This window comes from Hypanus sabinus, chromosome 10 (assembly GCF_030144855.1).
Source record: "Hypanus sabinus isolate sHypSab1 chromosome 10, sHypSab1.hap1, whole genome shotgun sequence".
Lineage (NCBI taxonomy): Eukaryota > Metazoa > Chordata > Chondrichthyes > Myliobatiformes > Dasyatidae > Hypanus > Hypanus sabinus.
Window position 1 is genome coordinate 131,589,512 of NC_082715.1, and position 23,172 is coordinate 131,612,683.

Below are 23,172 nucleotides of genomic sequence, written 5' to 3' on the forward strand. Positions count from 1 at the left end.
AAGTTTAAAAAAAAGAATCTCTCTGACTTAAATGTATTCAAAGGCACCATTTTCACTGAAGAAAATTTTAAAGTCCAGTAATTCTTTGAGGGATGTGGGAAGAAAGATCTCATTCTCTTGTGAATAATTCCTTTTTTTAAATTGTAATATGACCCCTCAGGATTATTTTATCATTGTTTAACACTGCAGCAAATATAAGTCAAGCCTAACCATTTCTCATAAGACAAGCTACCTGTTCATGAACTCCTTTCAAGGCACTTGCATCCTTGTGTAAACCTGAGGCTCAGCCAGCACGTGTTCATCTAGGGGACAACAACTTCTGGCCCCACCAAACTGAGAAATCTCATTTGCGTTGATGCTATGTGATGTGTTGCCTGGTTACAAATCCGCACCGCAAAATATTCGATAGTACACCATATGCAATAAATCTTATCTGGATATAGGGTCAGTAAAGAAAATAAAAGGGCCCATTTTATGGAAAAAGTCAAAAGTGCACATTGAAGCAGCTCATTGCTACGGCTATGCATCAACTATCAACCTCCTCCAAGCGTCGCTGAACTTCGGACCCTTGCTCCCAGTCTACTCCGTCCAGCGGTGTGCCAATCTCTCCACAGGCATCTTCCTTCTCTTGCTGACAAAAGACCGCGAAAATCTCTCTTCCAGACTCTCAAGAAAGAACAACATTTCTCCCATTGGATAACATACATTCCAAAGCCCTGTTATCTCTTGTCATAAGCCAAACATCGCTGCTACAGAGAAACCATTACATTAGCAGTGAAACATTATGGCGTGTTGCACTTGAATAAGTAGACCAATTCTGAATGTAGCAGTTCAAAATATGATCTCATTGATATCCTAAATAACTGATACTTTGTCACCTATTTCAATATTCATTTTCCTAATTACTTGCTGTGCACCTTGGTCATTTACAAATCGTGCCTCAGGCACCCTGATCTCTCTATCTAGTTTTTCACTAGTTAATGAGCTTTTCTATTTTACCTGCTAAGTACTGTTTACCACACATACACTTTGTTAGATCTTTGCCTTTTCATTACATTCCTTTGTAGCCTTGTACTTTATTCTCCAATGTGTCATTAGCAAATTTAGCAGGCATATCTTTGGTGTTTTCATCCAAGTCCTTTATATAAATAAATTGAGGCTCAGTACTGAATTCTATGGCATGCCAGTCATTACATCTTTACAGCCAGAGAAAAAACATTTATCTACTCTCCATTTCATGATAGTTGCATATATTTTATCTATATCAATATCTCTCACCTGGTTTCACCTATCACCTGCCAGCTAGTGCTACTTCCCTTTTCCTTTTCCAGTCCTGATGAAGGATCTCGTCCTGAAATGATGACTGTTTATTCATTTCCATAGATGCTGCCTGACATGTTGAGTTCCTCCAGCTTTTATGTGTGTTCCTCTGGATTTCCAGCATCTTCATAATCTCTTGTGTTTTAACAGTCAGATTTGGTTTGTCATTTTCATGGACATAAATTGAATATCAGAACAATACCTATATTGCAGTTGTACAGAAACAATTTGGCTAGAGGCACAGCTAGGACTGGAACATAAGTTCACAGCACTTTAGTTGGAGTTTGTTAGAACCTATAGCCTTTACTGTATTCAGTGTATCTTGCCCATTCTAGTAGATACTATGTTGTCTTTTTAATTATTTGAGCGTGATGCAACTTCCAGTGTAGATTTTATAGAATACAACATAAAAGTAGTACAATAGAAAAACTTTTTATTCTCTATGACTTTTCTTTTAATATATCAATTGGAACAATATTCAGGTGGTGTATTAGTTGAATTTGCAACTCATTAATGAGTACTGCTGTTGCAGATCTATAGTTGAAACAGAGTTCTGTTTCCTTTATTTACACAACAGTACAAAGTCCGAACAATTCAAGACTTGGTTAGCATGAAAGATACTGATCGGCGTAATATGTTGCGATTTCTGAGTGAGGAGAAGTATGAAGAGGTCATGGCAGTACTTGGAAGCTTCCCACATGTTAGCATGGATATAAAGCTGCAAGGTATGAATCGATATTTCAAGAATTGACTTTCAGTGTACATTTTTATGACCAGGATAATTGTAATTTGCTGTTACCTTTGCATGCTATTAAGTCATGTAATATTGATTATTTGTCCTTAGCATTTTAGAGTTGTTAAAATACTAGGAAAGTCCAATGATGTATGATGGAGCAAGCTGATTGATGCTTTACAGTGTTGGAAAGCCTCATACAAAACTGATCTTGTTTTGAGCTTATAGGTTTCCCTGGCTATCCAAAGGTAGATTGTTCCTATGAAACCGTTTGTAAGCCGAAATGTCGTAAATTGAAGAAGCAATTACCATTAATCTATATGGGAAGATTTTTTGAGTGTTCCCAGACCCAAAAAAAAACTAGCAAATCATACCAAATAACACACAAAACCTAAAATAACACAAACATATAGTAAAAGCAGGAATGGTATGATAAATACACAGCCTATATAAATTAGAAATATTGTATGTACAGTGTAGTTTCTCTTACCAGAATCGGGAAGACAGCAAGCCAAAACCGATTTGTAGGCAAAAATCAGCCTTGCGCACACATCTGTCTGCACAAGGCTTCACCGGTCATGGTAGTCTTTCTCAGGGTAAACACCCGTTTAAAGCGGGTATCTTTTTTTCATAACAGCGAAAATCCTCTTTCAATCAGCAAAGACAGGTACTAATGTAGGTCTTTCAAAACAGCGAGATGTCATAAAGTGAACGTTCGAAAAACGGGGGCCATCTGTATATGGTTTCTAATGTGAATTTTTATACTGAAAAATGAATTTGTGTTACTGCCATAATTTTCCTGGTCAAATATCCTCAAGTTCCAACACTGACCAACAACCCTTGATCCAATTTAAGAGCATTTCTTCCAATATCACTTCAGCTTTCTCCTAAAGTGGGCTCTGATTAATGTTGTTGGCAGTTTTTAATTGATTGCAATAGGCAGATGGATGCAAAGTTCTAGGTAGTGCCAGAATCTTGCTCCCGGAGTCAAAATGTCTAATACTAGATGAAGTGTACTTAAGGTGAGGGAAGGAAAGTTCAAAGGAGATGTGCTATGTGGGTGGCATGGTAGTGTACTGGTCGGTGTAACACAATTACAGTGCCAGAACTCGGGTTCATTCCCTGCTGCTGTCTGTAAGGAGTTTTTCCATTCTCCCCATGACTGCGTGTTTTCTCTGGGTGCACCAGTTTCCCCCCACATTTCAAGGACCTACAGATTAGTGAGCTAATTGGTCACATGGGTGTCATTATGTGGTGCGGCCTCTTTGAGCTAGAAGGGCCTGTTAACTATGCTGTAACTTTACATCGAGATTGACTATGCAGGGAATGTAAAAATTGGTTGTATTAGCAAATCAGTTCCGCACAACATCCTGTGTTGTACTAGTCTGTGTGTGGAACCTTTTGAGTAGGTTGCCCAATTGTATTTTTATGTGGAATTGCTATGCATGCTGTGAGCAGACCTTATCGCAGCCTTTGCAAGCACAGCTGTGACATGGCAGAATTGAACATAATGGGAATCCTCATTCTATATTAGTATGCCCTTAAACACTGCATTGTAGCAATTAGAATGAATGTCATTTCAAACCATTGGATTTAATGAATGTCATTTTGAAAAGTTGTTCTCGCATTCATTCAATTTGTAATCTCTGATATAATCAGTGAGTAGAGATCTAGTGAACATTTAATCTTTCCCCAAGATCTGCTAATTTGAGCATTTTGTGAATTATGTTGCACAGAGAATCGGTTTAGAGATGGAGTGTTAAAGGAATAAATCAGAAATCACCCTTTATTTTGTTCCTCCTCAGTTTTGGATGATGAAGATAGCAGCAACATTACTGCTGGATCAATTGTCACTGTCACCGTGACACTCAACAGAGAGAATATGGCTGTAAGTACCAGTATTTGTGAGAACAGATTGCATTCTTCCCCAGCTCTTTCTGCAGAACTGCTCCGTGATTCCCTAGTTCGCTCATCCCTACTCACCTGTTCTTCCCCTGCAAATGTTGTATTTTGAGTCTTGCGCTTTATGCTTTGTTTCAACTCTTTTTTTTAAATGTATTTTTTTCAAAGGCAATCTTTGAAAAGGAACAAGAACATGGTGCATGTATAAATGAAGAACAGGATGCTGATGACACAGTAAGTTTAAGTGGTAAAATAAACTCAGTCGAATGTTTAGTAGGTGAAAACTAAAGTACTTACATTCATTATCTTTCAACTTTTTACATATAATTTTAATTCATCTCCTGTTTTCCTTTATTCTAACCTACACTATTCTTTGGTGAATGCTTATTTTATGAAAATGGAAAGTTAAATCAAAACAGTGCATTTGTAATTTGTGCTTCCACTCTCTTGAGCGAATAATAATTTAACTGTTTGCCCCATAGTCACTTGGTTCACTTTGATACACAGTATGAGATTCTGAATAGCAGAACTTCATTTACAGGTATACGCTAGTAATATTGCGACCAGTTCTAATTTAACTGGCTTTGATTGCAGCTTTTGTAACTTTCCTGTCCTGCTAATTCCATGCCATCTGAAACTTAAATTCTTTTGAGATGAGTTATCTGTTTAAGTGCAGTATATGCATTTGTATGGCCCAAATCCTTTCTTTTTACCCCCTATCCATCCCCTCAACAGTTCTTTCTACTGATATCAGCTAATATCAGAGTTCTCTGTGAATAAAAGTTGTACATCTATTTTGCATTTTTCATATCCAGATATATTTATTGTAGTCTTAAAAGAGTGCTGTTATGCTTCCATGTAATATCTGTGCAGTGTCAAGTATTCTAGTAATGCTTAGGGCTTTTCATGCTCATTTTTATGCTGAGGACTGCTTAAATTTGCCACAAAGTCACATCCATGCATCAGTAATCTGACTGTAATGCATCCACGAAGTAGGTATACTAATAAGTAACAAGATTACAAATTACCATTTTTTAAAAAAAGGTACAAAAATTTATAATGTTGCCAGTATAAGATTTCTATTACAATTGACTACTCTGTTAAAATGATTTTTTTTTAAAAAAGAGACTGCCGCACATAAGTTGCTGGAGGAACTCAGCAGGTCAGTTAGCATTTGTGTGTGGAGAGTCAACTTTTTGAGCTGAGGAGCTTCTTCAGAACTGGAAAGGGAGAGGGCAGAGGCCATACTAAGAAGATGGTGGGGGGGGAGGAGAAACGGAGCTGGCAGAAACTAGGTTAGGGGGAAAGATGGTATTGGAGAAGGGGGATTGAAGTAAGAAGTTAGGAGGTGATAGATGGAATCTGATAGGAGAGGGCAGTGGGTCATGGGAGAAAGGAGAGGCACCAAGAGGGAGATGAGAAGGGGTAAGAGAGTAGTCAGAATGAGGAATAGAGAAAGGGGGTGGGGAGGAAGGACAATTAACGAAAGTTAGAGTAATCAAGGTTCATGCCATCTGGTTGGAGGCTACCCAGATAGAATATGAGGCGTTGCTCCTCCAGCCTGGGTGTGGCTTCTTTGTGCTAGTAGAGGAGGCCACTGATCAACATGTTGAAATGGATAACCACCAGCAAATCCGGTCTTTTATGGCGGATGGAGTGAAGGTGCTTGGTGAAGTGGGCCCCGATCTACTTCAGATCTCACTGATGCAAGGAGGCCACACTGGATATAGTGGATGACTGTGGCGGACTCTCAGGTGAAGTGTTGCCTCATCTGGAAGGACTGTTTTGGTTTCTGAATAGAGCTATGACCCCGATAAGGCTACACCTCATACTCTGTCTGGGTAGCCTCCAACCAGATCGCATGAACACTGATTTCTCTAACTTCAGTTAACTTTCCTTCCTCTCTCTCCCCTCCCACCCCCCCTTCTCTATATTCCCTTAGCACCATTCAGTGTAAGGGCCAGTGTTGCAGTTCTTCCCCTTGAAGGAGGGAGACCAGTGGGGAGGGATGACTGGACAAGCATCTCAGCTTCTCGACCTATGGAAAGAAAAAGTACTTAACTATTTTATTCCCATTATAACAACTGCTTTACAAACCCAGACATACCCTCGTTAAATGTCCTAGGGGATGTTCTTACTTTATTCTCACATTTCTTTGCTTTGTTTTTATACTTTCAGATTGATTTGATAGGCTATTCCGAATGCATAAATATTCAGTGTTTTGAGGTATTCTTTTGCCCTTTTACAAAATAAATAAACAAACGGGGAAGTTATACATGTTTTATGACTGAAGAATTTTAAGCACACCATTCAAATGTAATGTCTGCGTCTTTAGATGATAAGATAAACTTAACAATACTCAGATTATGTTTGATTTTAGGGAAACACTGCCATGCACTTAAAATTAATACATAATGTATTTAGCTCGTTTAGTGTGTGATTTAATACCATTTTGCATTTGTTTTACAACAGGGAACTGGTGGTGCAAAAAATAAAAAGAAAGTCTGGCAGAAGAATAAAGGAACCAAGAAACCACCTAAATCCAAGAAAAAGAAACCAATCAAAAAGAAAGGAGCCCCACAACCAGCACAACAGCAGCCAGCAGAGCAACAAAAGCAGAAGCAGAAGCACAGTCAAGCCAATGGCTCAGTTGTAGCTGGCAATGTATGACACATGTTGTTTCTTCAAATCTTTTAAGACACCTGATCTGCTTGGTGATTTGAAGAGATTTAAATTTGAATGAATCCAGGTGCAGCACCTGGGCAATGGGGCCCTGACCATAGATTAGATCAGATTCCGTAATATCAGTGACTTCAGCACTGATTGCTGTGACGTCCCACTGATTGGAGGCTCTCACTGTGTGTCTTTATTTACTTCAGTAATCCCTCGAGTGGCACCTTATCTGAAACCTCCTGTAAGTCTAAATGTGTTACGTCACCTTGCTGACTCTTATGTGTTCTGCTACTTACAAGTAAATTTTAGTAGGTTTGTCAAGCATGGATTCCGTGTTATAAATCCCACTGACCCTGCCCAATCCTAGTATTTTCTAAACCCCTGTTAACATTCATGTGAATACTGGTTTCTGGGTTATTGATGTTAATTTTTGTCTAGTTAAATCATTTATATGAACATTGGGACTTTGGGTGATTTAAAAAAAATTATTTGTACCAGGGTAGTGTACATTTATTTCCTTTACACCAATAAGATGTTGGAGTTTAAGAATATAGATACAATCTTGTTAGAACATGATAATTCCTGCTTTTTATTGCTTCTTAATGAGTTATCATTTAACATTTCTATATCAGTGGATTAGAGGATTCTTCAGGATTTGACAACATTGAAGACATTTCACAAACGTTTCAAGCATAACAAGTTTTTATATTTACGTATTTAAAACCACTGAAAAATTTTTTGACTGCAGGTTAGATCTGATCCCATATAATGGAATAGTTTGAGAATTGGGAGTTGTAACTCAAAATGTTAGAGGTTCTGTTTCCCCTTATGGTCTGTGTCAGTACCTGCTATCTAGCTTAAGAATTCAGTTTGTATAGATTGAATTCTATCCCATATATGGTACAAATTTTTTAGAAATTTGTGATCTCATTAATATTAGGGAATTATGGTTGCAAAAAAAAGTTGCTGGGGAATTCATGGTCAGGCTGCACCTCTGGAGGTAAAGGGTGGGGGGTAGTCAGTGTTTTGGGTTGAGTGTGTTCAAGAAGATAGCCAATATAATGAGGTGTGAGGGCAGGATGATGCAGGAGTTGCCAAGTGATAGGTAAATCCAGGTGAGGAGAGGTTTCAGAGCAGAGATCAATGGATTTTTAGATCTTAAAGTGAAATGAAGGATATGGGGATAGTGCAGGAAAATGGTTTTAAGGTAGATCCACTGTGATTCTGATAAATGGCAGAGCAGGCTTAATGGGCCACATAATTGGCCTACTGCTATTCTATTCTTATGCATGTTATGTTAGAAAAGTGATGTTCTTTGAACTTTGAGCAGAAGAACCTCCAGGTGGCAGCATTGAGGTATTTCCAGAAGAACTTGGGCACTCCTTCGGGATCAAGGATGTCTAAATTTTAAGAGCTCCAGGAGAGAAAGAAAACACTGGAGCATTGACTAGTCCCTCCTTGCCACCTCTGCTTGCAAAGGGTTGTCTTTCCTTACTTAGGCAAGTTTAACACCATATTGCCCTGATTTATTTATTTACTTAGTGATAAAGTACGGAGTTAGCCTTTTCAGCCCTTCAAGCCACGCCACCCCAGTAGCCCCCAACAGCTCCGATTAATTCTAACCTAATCACAGGACAATTTACGTTGATCAATTGAACTACTTGGTACACCTTTGGATTGTAGGAGGAAACCAGAGCACCTAGGGGAAAACCCACACATTCCATGGGAAGGGCAATAGACTGTCTCAGGATTTATCAGCAAACCTTACAGATGGTGCTCTGAACTCCTGCACCCCAAGCTGTAGTTTTTTTTCCAGAGTCTGAGTAGATGTCGACATCTATGTGATTGCTGGGGTTGAGGCATCTTAACCAAAGAGTGTTCTAACTCTACGGGGGATGGTGCTGAGATAGCAGACTTAATGCTAAAGGAGAGCCTAATGGGTTAGTAAGTTTGTAGCTAATACAAAGATTAGTGTTGTGGATAGTGTAGAAGGCTGGCAAAGAATACAACAATGGAGTATAGATCAATTACAGATATAAGTGGAGAAATGGCAGGTGGAGTTTAACCCGACCAAATGTTGAGTGTTGCACCTTGACAGGTCAAATGTAAGGAGACAGTGCACTGTTATTGGCAAGAGCCTTGAGTGTTGCTGAGCTGAAGGATCTTGGGAGTCCAAGTTCATAGCTCTATAAGTGGCTACTCATGTTGATAGGTGGTTAAGAAGGCATATAACCCTTTGGCCTTTATTTGTTGAGCCATTGAGTTCAAAAGTCAAAGTTGCAGCTTTATAAGACTCTAATTGGGTCACATCTGAAGTATTGCGTATCGGTTTGGTCGCCCCATTATAGAATGGATGTTGAGGCTTTGGAGAGGGTGCAGAAGAGGTGTACCAGATGTTGCCTTGATTAGCAGGCAAGTGCTATAACAAGATATTAGACAAACTTCAGTTGTTTTCTCTGGAACAGCGGAGACTGAAGGGAGCTCTGATAGAAGCTTAAGATTATGAGAGGCATAGATAGAGACAATGTTTTTCTAAGGGTTGAAGTGTCTAATACCAGAAGGCATGCAGTTAAGGTGAGAGGGGGCAATTTCTAAGGAGATATGAGGTACAAGTTTTATTTTACACAGCAGTCGTTGCCTGGAATACACTGCCTGGGGTGGTGTTAGAGGCAGAAATATTGGAAACTTTTAAGAGATATTTAGATGGGTATTGAACATGAGGAAAAGGAAGGATAAAGACAATTGTGTAGTTAGATGAGATTAGTTCAGTTAGCCACTATATTACTAATTGAATTAGTTTGGCACAACAATGTGGGCTGTACTGTTCTGTGCAAACAGGAGGAAATCTGCAGATGCTGGAAATTCAAACAACAACACACACAAATTACTGGTGGAACACAGCAGGCCAGGCAGCATCTATAGGAGAAGTACTGTCATAGCTTCTCCTATAGATGCTGCCTGGCCTGCTGTGTTCCACCAGCAATTTGTGTGTGTTGTTGTACTGTTCTTTGTTCCATTTTCCACTATGTAGAGACGGTGTTCCTCTTCAATTTTGACCTTCTAGAAGGTGGTGTATCACCTCCTTGTTTTTTCAGCCGCTCTATCTCATTCAGAGCAGCAATGTCAGTGGCAAAAGAGGTTCCCAAGCTGACAAAGTGATGCTTGGGTCTGCTGCTAATGAGACTAACTTAAGTCCTAGTGTTCCAGCTCTTGAAAGTAAAATGATGGAATGGTAGTTGGCTGTGTGCACTTTCTTTAAACATGGGGAAGCTGATGCATACCAGCTACCCACGTGTACTTGTATGTGCAAGGCATTGTTCCAGTGGCAAGAGATACTGAGATGAGGAGAAACCAAACTCTGCTGCTTCCATGTTAATGCTCAAATGTTGTAGCACAATGAAAAGGAGGCATTCGACATAAATACGCTGTCACTCTTTTCTCATTTAGGTGTGTACTTGCACTCTTCTTCATGCACATCAGAATCAGAATCAGACTTTAATCGCCAAGTACCTGTACACATACAAGGAATTTACTGCCGGCAGATGTTGTCTCTGCTCATAACAGATGATAAATATAAATGAAAATATAGATTATACATACAAGTAGTGCAATCCAAGTAATAGTTAGCGGACAGTTATGTGCACATGCACATAATTGACAGAGAATCTCAGATACAGATACATCTCCTTCACTTCTCCACCTCATCCACTCAGCCATTTCATCCTTGGTCTTCCCTGAGCTTTAAGTAGGGCCATTGCCCTACTTAATCCTTCCAATTTCCCTTCAGTCCCGACTGTCTTATCCCTCCAGGCACTCCTTATCCACAGCTATGCCTTGGACACATCTAGAATCTAGCTTGTGGACACACGTCAGCCTAGGCTCCTGGCTGCATTATGGTTCCCAGCTCCCATTTCTGATCAAGTTATAAACATGGCTTTATTTCACACTCCTCCAGCTTTGCTGCCAGACCTGCATGCTATCTTGATTTATTATTGCTTTTGCATCATAAATTTTTAAAAGGTGAGAGGTCAAAAATTTCCAATTTTGATCTATCCTTGGAAGGACAGAGTTATTGTGAGCTAAAGGGTCTCTTACTCCAGTACTTGATTGAAAATTCCTGAAGTAATAATGAACTTCTGATAAATCCTGAGGCAGTTTGTCAAAGTTAAAGTCCTATATGTCATGCTCTCATTTTAGGCAGTTTTCTAATATCACAGATGTCTTTTTTGCTTTTCTAGCTGTGTGAGTTTTGAGTGGCTGATGAGGACTGTGGGTTCTGCAGACTGACACAAATGAGACAGTGAGTGCCTGATGATTCTGGTGCCTGCATGATTTGGGAGGTGCTGCTCCTCTGCTATTGCCCTACAACAAATTCTTTTGGTTTGCTTATGATGCAAGTGAATTAAGATTTATCACCAGTGTCTGGGAGGTATATTCTAAGGTACATGAAATGATATGTTATCTGGGATCTCATTGTGGATGTTTGTTGGGAGAGCTATGTTATCCAGTGAGGGCAGGTTGGTAGAAGACCTTTGTATTGTGAATGTTAAGTGTGAAGCATATACGTCACTGAATTAATGGTGAAGCTTAGCTTCAAAATGTGCTGCTGAGCAAATGTCTGTAGGTTGTAGTGTGCTTCTGGATTAGAGATATTGATGTTTGAAAGATCTCTTAACTTATTGTATGGATGAAGAATGTATGGTAGCAAAAAAAAGAGGAAACATGTTGAGATGATTGCACAGCTGCCATTGGGACTATTGTACTCGAAAAATTCAGTCTGTTGTATATCCACAGTTTAAGATTGCAGCTTGTATGCCATCAGATGACAAACATAAGATAGAGATGAATTTCTGTGCATAGCCAAATTGAAAAGCATAACCTCTGAAGTTAACACTTTCATGAGGTTTTTAAAAAAGTGATTCTGCACACTGGCGTAGATAATCATGCCAGTTGTGAATCTGGATGAATGGAATCTACAGTGTGATTTGGGTCACTGTAACTAAGGCCTTCATTGCAAAATCCTGTAAGACTTAAGTTATATATTATCCTTCAGAACTAGTACGTAGTCAAAAAGGATGATTAAACAGTGTTACCTAAATTGCAAGTATATTGATATGGACGGAAATAAAAGGAGTGGGTAAAAAGTGCCAACTGGTCATCTCAGTCCCGTTTATTTAGCTGGACTGAGATGACCAGATGCATAAATTGTTTACTTGGTTGAAAAATTGAATATTTTGAACTTTCACCTTTCAGGTCAGGTGGTGTCAGCTGATTTTGTTTAGTTTTTCTTTCCATATTATAAATTTGATTCTGTAAGGAATGAAAAGAATTGAGCATTTGCTTTGTCCAATATCACTTAGGATCCATCAAACCGAGAAGAGGATGAGGATGATTTATCAGATAAAGGCAGTGATTCTGAAGAAGAAACAACTAACAAAGATTCCCAGAGTGAAAAGGAAGATGACAGTGACAAAGAAGCAGAACACGAAGAAAAGGATGATGAAGCTGTAAGTCTATTTTTCTTTAATAAGTAAAACCCAAGTATCTTAATTCTGCAATGGGGGGGAGAAAGGCTTTCATTTAGCATGAGAATGGTCAATCAAATTGAAATGGGTAGCTACTGTTCCCATGCTGGCATTTGTCTATTGCCATGATGAGGCCAAATTAAGGTTGAAGGAAGAACACTTCATATTCTATCTGGATAGCCTCTAAGTCTAACCTGATAGCATGAACATAGATTTCTCTGATTTATGGTAATTTCCCCCCTTCTCTTTCTCTCTTTCTATTCCACTTTCTGATTACTGTCTCAGTCTCTTTCTTCTCCTCATCTGCCTGTCACCTTCATCTGGTTCCCTTCCTCCTTTCTTTTCCTTCCACGGTCCACTGTCCTCTTCTATCAGATTCCTCCTTCATACTTTTATCTCTTCCATCTATGCCCTCCCAGTTTTTTCCTTCATACTACCCCACCCCCCATCCACCCATGTTAAACCTCACATGGTCTCAGCTATCTGCTAGCTTGTACTCCTTCCCCTCCCCCCATTTTATTCTTTGTTCTGCCCCTTTCATTTCTAGTCCTGATGAAAGATCTTGGCTTGAAGCATCAACAGTTAATTTTCCTCCTTGGATGCTCCCTGAGTTAATAAGTTTCTGTAGCATTGTGTGTTGCTCAAGATTTCCAGTAACTGCAGAATCTTTTGTTAATGAATAAACTCTACTATTATTTCATTGGTTTATTATAATTTGGTTTGCATTGTCTCAATTGTGACTGGTGCCTTAATGGCATTAAATAATGTTGGGTGTCACAGTAGTATAGCGGTTAGTGTAACACTAAGGAACTTGTACGCTCTCCAGTGACTGCGTGGGTTTCCTCCGGGTGCTGTGGTTTCCGCCCTCATCCCAAAGACGTACCGGTTCGTAGGTTAATTGGTCATTGTAAATTGTCCTGCGATTAAGCTAGTGTTAAGTAGATGGTTTGGCTCGTTGGGCCAGAAGGGGTTGTTCCACGCTGTATCTCTAAACTAAAAAAAAAAATAGATTTGTATGAAATTAGTTAAAAGGCAATAACCTGAATTGTTCTATCTCTTATTGAAAACCTTCCCAGATGCATTTGGAAATATTATCTTATTTTGATGTAACAGTCTTATTTATTAGCATTCCCGTCTCACTTCTTTATATAGTATACTCCAACGTATCCATCTACCTCAGCCCAACAACTGCCACCTTCATACACTAGGGATAAATCACAGTAGCTAATGAATCTACCATGGATTTAGAGACTGATCTAATTGGATTTCCTAAAAAGATTAAACAATTTGATAGACAGACGAACTGTATATTATGAATACAAATACATGGTTCAGGGGGACAGTGTAAGGACAGCTTTTAGCATGGTCTTCATAAATTAGAACATTGAGTATTGGGACGTTATGTTGCAGCTGTATGAGATCTTGGTGAGGCTGCATTTGAAATAAGTGTCCAGTCTGGTCATCTTGTTATACAAGAGATGCCATTTAAGCTGGAAAGAGTGCATAGCAGATTTTCAAAGATGTTGCCAGGATTCAAGGGACTAAGTTTTGAAGAGAGGTTGAGCAGACTGGGTCTTTTTTTAGTTGAAGAGTAGGAGATTGAGGACTGGGATCTTGTGGAGTTGGATAAAATTATCAGAGGCATATAATGCAGTTTCTCCCCCCCCCCCCAGGATTGAGGAATCAGGAACGAGAGAGCGTTCAATGTCAGATGGGGTGCAATATAATAGGAACCTGATGGGTAATTTTTTTCTGCTGAGTGGTCAGTATATTGAAGTATTTGAGATAATTACATTAACACTCAAAATATATTTGAACAGGTGAGTGAATACGAAAGTAGGAATATGGGGCAAATACAGACAAATAGGACAGGTTGGGCCAACGGACCTGTTTGCATGCTGTATGACACCACTTTCTCAAAGCCAAATGAATGAATTAGTTCCTGGCTGTCATTTGTTTTCTAAGTTGTTAAGAGGATAACTGAACATCCCCAAGTGTATTTATGTGGTAATGTACTCAATTGCCATTTGAAATCTTTCCCCCATTCCTCCAAAGTGCATTAGACTAATCATGCTTTAACATAACAAAAAATTACATAACATATTTAAATACAAATAGCAACAAAATTAAAGATATATGAATAGATATACAAGTTAATGCCTGTAAAAAGAAAAAAATATGGATAACAAAAGTTGTCTCTTTTCAAAGTATAGCCAGTTTGTAACTAGGAACTTAACAATTTGAAGAGATTTTATCAGTAAAGTTCTGAAAGATTATTGTGAGTCAGTCCTTTTTCATTGCTCCTATTAAGTTTTCTTGCCAAAATTTCCATAGTTTTCTTTTAAACTTCAGGAGTTTAGCAGAGCATAATAGGCAGCTCTAATGTTGCAATTTCTAGCCCATTTTAGAGATTATTCAACATAGAGAAGTGATTGAATTTTTTCAGTAATCTTAGCTGGCATAAGCACTGTTTGAGCTGGTGGTTGGGAAGAAGCTTTATTTAAGCAGTGAAAATAATGTAGCATGTAATTTTCAAAAGCCAGTTTTACTTGACAACTTGATCTGAAATTCTGTCAAGTATTTTTATACCTGAAGTAACTTTGCACAGCCTTCCTTAGTCTGAAGATTTCTCACTAATAATGAAGCTAAGTTTGCAAAAGACTTAAGGTCCACAGACAACTACAGTTACCCATTTCAGGATGTCATCTTTGAGCTTCAATTTCATTTTCAAATTAGTCCATTTACACAATAACTCCTGCAAAGTTTGACAGAACTTCCATGTACTTTTAAGACCATAAGACACAGGAGCAGAAAGAATCAGGCCATTCAGCCATTTATTTTCCCCCTCAACCCAATTTTCCTGCCTTTTCTCTGTAACCTTTGACACTCTGACTAATCACAAACCTATCAACTTCTGCTTTAAATATACTCAATGACTTGGCCTCCACAGCCTTCTGTGGCAGTGAATTCCAGAGATCCACCACCTAAAAAAATTCCTCCTCACCTCTGTTCTAAATGGAAGTTCCTCTATTCTGAGTCTGTGCTCTCTGGTGCTAGACTTGCCCACTATAGGAAGCATAATAGGCGCCACATCTAGTATCTAGGTGTTTCAAGTCGTGAAATGTTTGCCATACGTTAACCCTTTCATTCCTGAGATTCTCGTGAATCTCCTCTGGACCCTCTCCACTGCTAGCATATCTTTTAGATAAGGGGCCCAAAACTGCTCTCAATACGCCAGTCTGATCAATGCCTTATAATGCCTCAGCATCACATTTGCTCTTGTATTCTAGTCCTCTTGAAATGAATGCTAACATTGCATTTGACTTCCTTATTACCAACTCAACCTGCAAGCTAACCTTTAGGGAATACTGCACAAGGACTCCCAAGTCTCTTTTGCACCTCTGATTTTGGGATTTTCTCTCCATTTAGAGAGTAGTTTAAACCTTTATTCCTTCTACCAGTGTGCATGACCATACATACACTTTCCTACATTTTCTTGCTTCTGTCACTTTGCTCATTCTTCCAGTTTGTCAAAATCCTTCTGCAGACTCCCTGCTTCCTCAACACTACCTGCCCCTCCACCTATCTTCATATCATCCACAAACTTAGCCACAATATCATCAATTCCACTAGTGGCATGCAAAAGTTTGGGCACCCCGTCAAAATTTCTGTTACTGTGAATAGTTAAGTGAGCAGAAGATGAACTGATCTCTAAAAGTCATAAAGTTAAAGATGAAACATTCTTTTCAACATTTTAAGCAAAATGAGTATTATTTTTGTCTTGTACTATTTTAGAGTGGGGGAAAAAAGGAAAGGAGCACCATGCAAAAGTTTGGGCACCCCAAGAGATTTGAGCTCTCAGATAACTTTTACCAAGGTCTCAGACCTTAATTAGCTTGTTAGGGCTATGGCTTATTCACAGTCATCGTTAAGAAAGGCCGGGTGATGCAAATTTCAAAGCTTTATAAATACCCTTACTCCTCAAATCTTGTCCCAACAATCAGCAGCCATGGGCTCCTCTAAGCAGCTGCCTAGCACTCTGAAAATTAAAATAAATGCCCACAAAGCAGGAGAAGGCTAGCAAAGCAGGAGAAGATAGCAAAACATTTTCAGGTAGCGGTTTCCTCAGTTCGTAATGTAATTAAGAAATGGCAGTTAACAGGAATGGTGGAGGTCAATATGAGGTCTGGAAGACCAAGAAAACTTTCCGAGAGAACTGCTTGTAGGATTGATAGAAAGGCAAATCAAAACCCCCGTTTGATTGCAAAAAACCTTCAGGAAGATTTAGCAGATTCTGGAGTCGACACCTGCCCAATTATGACCTTCGTGGAAGAGTCATCAGAAGAAAACCTTTCCTGCATCCTCACCACAAAATTCAGCGTCAGAAGTTTGCAAAGGAACATCTAAACAAGCTTGATGCATTTTAGAAACAAGTCCTGTGGACCGATGAAGTTAAAATAGAACTTTTTGGCCTCAATGAGCAAAGGTATGTTTGGAGAAAAAAGGGTGCAGAATTTCATGAAAAGAACACCTCTCCAACTGTTAAGCACGGGGGTGAATCGATCATGCTTTGGGCTTGTGTTGCAGCCAGTGGCACAGGGAACATTTCACTGTTGGAGGGAAGAGTGAATTAAATTAAATACCAGCAAATTCTGGAAGCAAACATCACATCGTCTGTAAAAAAAAAAGCTGAAGATTAAAAGAGGATGGCTTCTACAACAGGATAATGATCCTAAACACCCCTCAAAATCCACAGTGGACTACCTCAAGAGGCACAAGCTGAAGGTTTTGCCATGGCCCTCACAGTCCCCCGACCTAAACATCATTGAAAATCTGTGGATAGACCTCAAAAGAGCAGTGCATGCGATACAGTCCAAGAATCTCTCAGAACCAGAAGCCTTTTGCAAGGAAGAATGGGTGAAAATCCCCCAAACAAGAATTGAAAGACTCTTGGATGGCTACAGAAAGCATTTACAAGCTGCGATACTTGTCAAAGGGGGTGTTACTAAGTACTGACCATGCAGTGTTTCCCAAAATTTTGCTTCGTGCCCTTTTCCTTTTTTGTTATTTTGAAACCGTAAAAGGTGGAAATAAAAAAAAGTAATCTTGCTTAAAATATTAAAGAAATGTGTCATCTTTAACTTTCTGCTTTATGATCAGCCATGATCATACTGAATGGCGGGTTCAGGCTCGAAGGGCCGAATGGCCTACTCCTGCACCTATTTTCTATGTTTCTATGCCTTTTGGAAATTAGGTCATCTTTTACTCACTTAGCTATTCACAGTAACAGAAATTTTGACCAGGGTTGCCCAAACTTTTTCATGCCACAGTGTAATGTAAAACTAAGTGGTCCCAATACCAACCCCTGCTGAATACCACTAGTCACTGGCAGCCAACCGAAAAAGGCTCTCTGTATTTCTATTTTGTATTGAAACAATTCATTTGTTATACAAGTTATTTGGGTGACCGTTGAAATTAAAGAAAATACTTTAATGAGGTAATTGGGTTAAGAAATTGTAGTAAGCATATTATTTGCAGAAAGTATTAAATGGGGCATTTACTATTTGTCTCTATGGTCTTCTGTAATTTTAAAGATTTGATTAAATCTTAGTCAGAAATGTGCTGCAGTCTTATGATGGATCACCTGGTAAAACAATAGAAAGCTATAGATACTAGAATGATCTCTGGTTTATGATGACATAGTAGAAATGTACAATGTGATGAGATTCATAGATCAAGTGGATAGTCAGAGACTTTTTCCAAGGGCATAAATTGTAATATGAGGGGCATAGTTTTACGATGTTTGGAAGAAAGTATGGGGGAGGGGGTTGATATCAGAAGTATGGTTTTTTTTTACATTGAGAGTGATGAGTATGTGGATTGCCCTGCTTGGGGTGGTGGTAGAAGTAGACACATTAGGGCCATTTAAGAAACCTTAAGCACTTGGATGATAAAAATGGAGGGCTATGTATGAGGGAAGGGTTAGATTGATCTTAGAGTAGGTTAAAAGGTCAGCACAACATCGCAAACAAAATAATTAGTACAATTTTATAAAATCTTTACTGTGTAACCTGTTTGAATTATGTAAACTTAATTGTGTTGTATCCTTTCAAACAGGAATGGGAAGCACTACAGCAAAGCATCCAAAGAAGAGAGCGAGCCCTACTTGAAACCAAATCAAAGATCACCCACCCAGTACATACGCTATATTTCCCTGAGGTTAGTGCAGGCCACATTAAGGAACTTAATTAAACGATCATCCAAAAACAAAACAATATTACAGAGTAATCTGTTTCTCTCTGCACTGATGCTACTTGTCCTGCTTAGCCCAGGAATTTAATCTTCTGTTATTAATCTAACATAATACATGTTGCTTATGTAGCAATAAATGTCTGTATCGGACAAACTGTTAGAATGTGATCAGCTTTAGAATTTGAAGACATTTGCACTAAGTCATCTTACTGCTAACTACAGGCTTTTCTTTCTATGCAAAACGGATATTTCTATTCAAACTTCAGTGAACTAATTGAAAGATGTAAGTGTAAGATTGTCCATGCTTGAGGAGAATGGAGTGCAAGGAAAGAGGGCTGCATCGAATGACATTCGAATAACTAAAATAGCAAGAACAGTAATTTGCAAATAGTGACACAGTATTAGTGCTGCTGCTTTGTAGTTCTGGGGATCCAGGTTCAAACCTGACTGTTCTGTCCAGAGCTGTGTACCCACAACAACCTAAATATGTGCTGTTAACTTCCATGCCTTAAACAAAAATTGATATCAAATTTAATTTGGAATGAGTAAAAGTTTGGTTAAAATAGAACTTAAGGAAAAACCCTAAATGTGAGAGAGACAAAGAACTAGAGGGATTTCAGGAATGAATGTGTGTATGGTGCTAATGGTTTGCAACTTTAGTTAACAGTCATGATGGATGTACAGGAACTGGAGCTGAATGAGATTCTCCTCGAGCCTAGTTTACCTTTCAGCAAGAGCATGACTGATGGAAGAAGACAAAAGGGAAAAAGTTTTTTAGTCCAGTTAACTTGACATCTTTCAATAGCAAAATTCCAGAGGCTATAACCAAACTGTGGAATAAAAGTTTGGTGAATGAAAACAGAGTGCGTAATATTGTGGGTAATGTGTTAACATGAACTGAAGACAGGTTATATTAAAGAGGGTAGAAATTTGTAAAATAAGGGTCTTATTCACGTTGGAGGGAGGTAACTAATGAAGTAATCCTAAGGTCAGTTTTTGAACTGAATGTTATTACGAGTGGAATTACAAAAGATGGATTTTGAGGATGTGTAATTAGGAAAAGGCCTAGTACATCTGGCAGTAAAAGACGATGTATCATTTGCTTTCCTAGTTGCTTATATGCACTTGCATTGTAATGTCATTGTTTTTTGTACTAGATAACACAACACCAACATTAACAAGCTTCTTGTATCTTAAAAAAACTATTATTCATACTTTTATTTTGTATTTTTCTATCATCAATGATCAATCTTTATCCAAGTTATACTCTATCTATCAGAATCTCATCCATTCAGTTAAGCTATCTATCTTTGTATACATTACTATCGTAGCTCATTCTTCGACCATGTTGTCTGACTAGGAAACGTAATGTATGTGGTTGGTATAAATGTTAAATACCCAAGGGCTTGGTACTGATCAGGGATTCTTCACTCTCTGTTGTGTTGGAACACCTTTTATGCACAATTTGAAAGAGAATAAAATTAAACCTGTGTGAATCCCTACAGTGTCTACTAACCTTGTGTTAACTGTCTCAGAGGCCAATGTCAGAACATCTTTAAAGAGGATGAGCCTTCACAGGGTGTCAGGCCCTGATGGTGTACTTTGCAGGCACTGAAAACCTATGCCAACCATCTGGCTTGTGTTCAAGGCCATTGTCAATCTTACACTGCTACAGTGGGAGGTTCCTGCCTTCTTCAAAAGAGTATCAGTCATACAAGGGCTGAAGAAGAGCAGGGTGAGCTACTTCAATGACTATTGTCCAGTAGCACTTGTATCTACTGTGATGGAGTGCTTTGAGGTTGGTCGTGGCTAGAATTAACTTCTGTCTAATCAAAGACCTGGACACTTAACAGTTGTCACAATATATCTACTATGTATGCAGTCTCACTAACTCTCCATTTGGCCTTGGACTACCTGGACAACAGCAGTACCTATGTTATGCTGCTATTTATTGATTACATCTCAGCATTGAACACCATTACCTTCTCAGTACTAATCAACAAGCTTCAAAACCTGGGTCTCTGCAACTGGATCCTTGACTTCTTCACTGGAAGAATTAAGTGCGGATCAGAAATAACATCTTGCTGATATTCAACACAGGCAAGCTTCGAGAATGTGTCTTTTGTGCACTGCTCTACTCTACACTCATGAATGTGTAGCTGCATGCAGCTCAAAAGCCATTGTATAAAATTGTTGGCGGAATCTCAGGTGGTGATGAAAAGGCGTACAGGAGTGAGATGAATCAGCTGGTTGAGTGGTGCCTCAGCAACAACCTTATGCTCAATGCCAGTTAAACCAAGATTTCAGGGAGGGTAATCAAGAGAATACACTATTTTTCATCGAGGTGTCAGCAGTGTGAAGAGTGAGCAGCTTCAAGTTCCTGGGTAGAGGTATCTCTGAAGATCTATTCTGGGCCCAACATATTGATGCAATTATGAAGAAGGCAAGTTGGCAGCTAACTTCCATTAGGAGTTTGAGGAGATTTAATATGTCACCAAAGACTGTAGAAAATATCTACAGGTGTACCATGGAGAGCATTCTAACTGATTACATCACCATCTGGTATGGAGGTGCCAAAGCACAGTACTGGAAAAAGCTGCAAAGGGTTGTATACTTGTCTAGCTTCATCATGGGCACTACCCTCCCCACCATCGAAGACATCTTCAAAAACCGATGCCCCAAAAAGAGCAACATTCATCATTAAGGGCTCCCACCATCCTGGACGTGCCCTCTTCTCATTGCTACCATCAGGGAGGAAGTTAAAGGAATTTGAAGACAAACTTACATTTTCGGAACAGTTTTTTCTCCTCCATGACAAGATAACTGAATGGACCATGAATTACAGGCATGGCCTCACTTTGCTCTCTTTTTGCACCACCAATTTTTAATATTTCTTATTGTAATTTTTTTGTGTTTTTATGTATTGTACCGTACTGTTGCTACAAAACAAACTTCACAACATTATAGTGATAATGAATATGATTCTTATCTTCCAACGCTTGTAAAAGCTGGCTAAACTGAAAAATGTTTTCTGTTCTTGAGACAATCCTTTAACCATGTTAATTATTATTTCCAACCTGTGGTACCTAATCAGATGCCCTTTGGTAATTCAGATATTATCTACTAGTTCCTTTCTCAAAGCCAAAATCATTTTCCTTTTTGTAGAACTGTATTTACTTTTATTTTTCACACTTTGATCTGCTCAGAAGAGGTGCTAGTATTTTATAAATTAATGGAAGTAACTTGTTCCTCATTCTCCCTCCAGTCTGAATTCAAATGATCTGGTGGACAATTCCCTTAAATTCTGTTGAAGCAGTAATCACTTCCCTTAAGAAATTTTATTTATAATGCTAAAATGGAGCACATAATATACATACATGTTCTATTCTTCGCAGCTTTTCCCTGCTATGACTCTGGTTTGTACTGATCTCTGAATCTTGTGCCCAATTTGTCCCTCTCCCATGCTCTCTTGAGCTGCATTCTTAGCTTTACAGCATACTGGTTATTTTGCTGCTTTGCTCAACCATGAGCTGAACTTAAAAGTACAGCTCCACCTCTGCAGTAACATCTGCCCAGTCATTATTCTCATCACAGCTGAAATCCTTTGTGGTGCCATGAAGATACAGCCCATCGCCATACTCAATTAAGCTTAGTTTATCAGGTTCTGGTATCCTGTTTTGTCTTATGATCCTTATCCTCACGATAGATATAGGAATAAATCAGCTGACCCTGCATTATGTTGATCTGTGCTTTGACTTTCCCAGTAAGTAGTAATAGTTTCTTTCTGCCTAATGTTTTCTTCAGTATTTTGATTATTCGATTCCTGATCTAAATTCCACAATATACAACCCTTGTGGAAGCATGGGGACCAGGGAGTGGGTAGGGAGTGTGGGGACCGGGGCCATGCTGAGTTTCAGGGCAAATAACAGCTGCAATTTTTAAATAGTTGGATAGTGGATTATTACAGTATAATACAAACTTCGTCTTCTGATTGCAAATAAGATTAATTTAAATACAATTTATTCTACACTGAGTCTTGTGATATTATCAATCCAGCCCTCCAGGAACACTCACAGTGAACTTTTTTTCCCCAGGAGAAACAAGAGTGGTGGTGGCTTTATATTGCAGACAGGAAAGAACACATGTTAATATCAATGCCATATCATGTATGCACTCTTAAAGAGCAGGAGGAGGTAAGTTCTGATTACTTTTAAAACCTTGAATGCTTCTCTAGAAATCAAAATGGAATGGATTCATTGGGTAAAATAAATATCCTGCATCTCACAGCTTGTTTTACTTGTCTTCTACTGTTTACTTTTCTAGTTATCTTGCAGCTTGAAATGTATAAAGGTGACATGTTTAGGACAAAGTTAAAAGGATCTTAAATTCAGGGGTAGTTTTTTTACTTTAAAGCAATACTATTTGTTCTAATTTCATGACAAGGTAGAAATGGTTCTCACAATGCACAATATGTTTTGAGAGACGACTAATATGTTATGTGTATGAACGAAAAGACTGTACTTGTATATAAGTTTTAAACCTGTAGTAAGGCTGATTGTAACCATCTGTTTATTGCAAAATATTTCTACCCAGCATTTTGTTGGATTGGGTTATTTTCCAAATGGATTTATGTTCCATATAAGACATGGGAACAGAAGTAGGCCATTTGACCCATCCAGTCTGCTCCACCATTTCATCTTGGTTGATCCATTTTTCCCATCAGCCCCAGTCTCCCACCGTCTCCCCTACTCCCTTCATGCCCTGACC

The 23,172-nt window shown here is 38.8% G+C and overlaps 1 protein-coding gene across 1 annotated transcript in view; it reads left to right on the top strand.

Annotated features, from left to right (window-relative positions):
• Positions 1–23,172, top strand: part of sec63 (SEC63 homolog, protein translocation regulator) — a 94,361-nt gene that overhangs the window by 63,471 nt on the left and 7,718 nt on the right. The window contains exons 13-19 of the mRNA XM_059982992.1: positions 1,898–2,045; positions 3,859–3,941; positions 4,124–4,189; positions 6,428–6,619; positions 11,989–12,135; positions 18,271–18,372; positions 22,500–22,598. Coding sequence (XP_059838975.1) covers positions 1,898–2,045; positions 3,859–3,941; positions 4,124–4,189; positions 6,428–6,619; positions 11,989–12,135; positions 18,271–18,372; positions 22,500–22,598 — 837 coding nt within the window. The remainder of the gene's footprint in view (positions 1–1,897; positions 2,046–3,858; positions 3,942–4,123; positions 4,190–6,427; positions 6,620–11,988; positions 12,136–18,270; positions 18,373–22,499; positions 22,599–23,172) is intronic.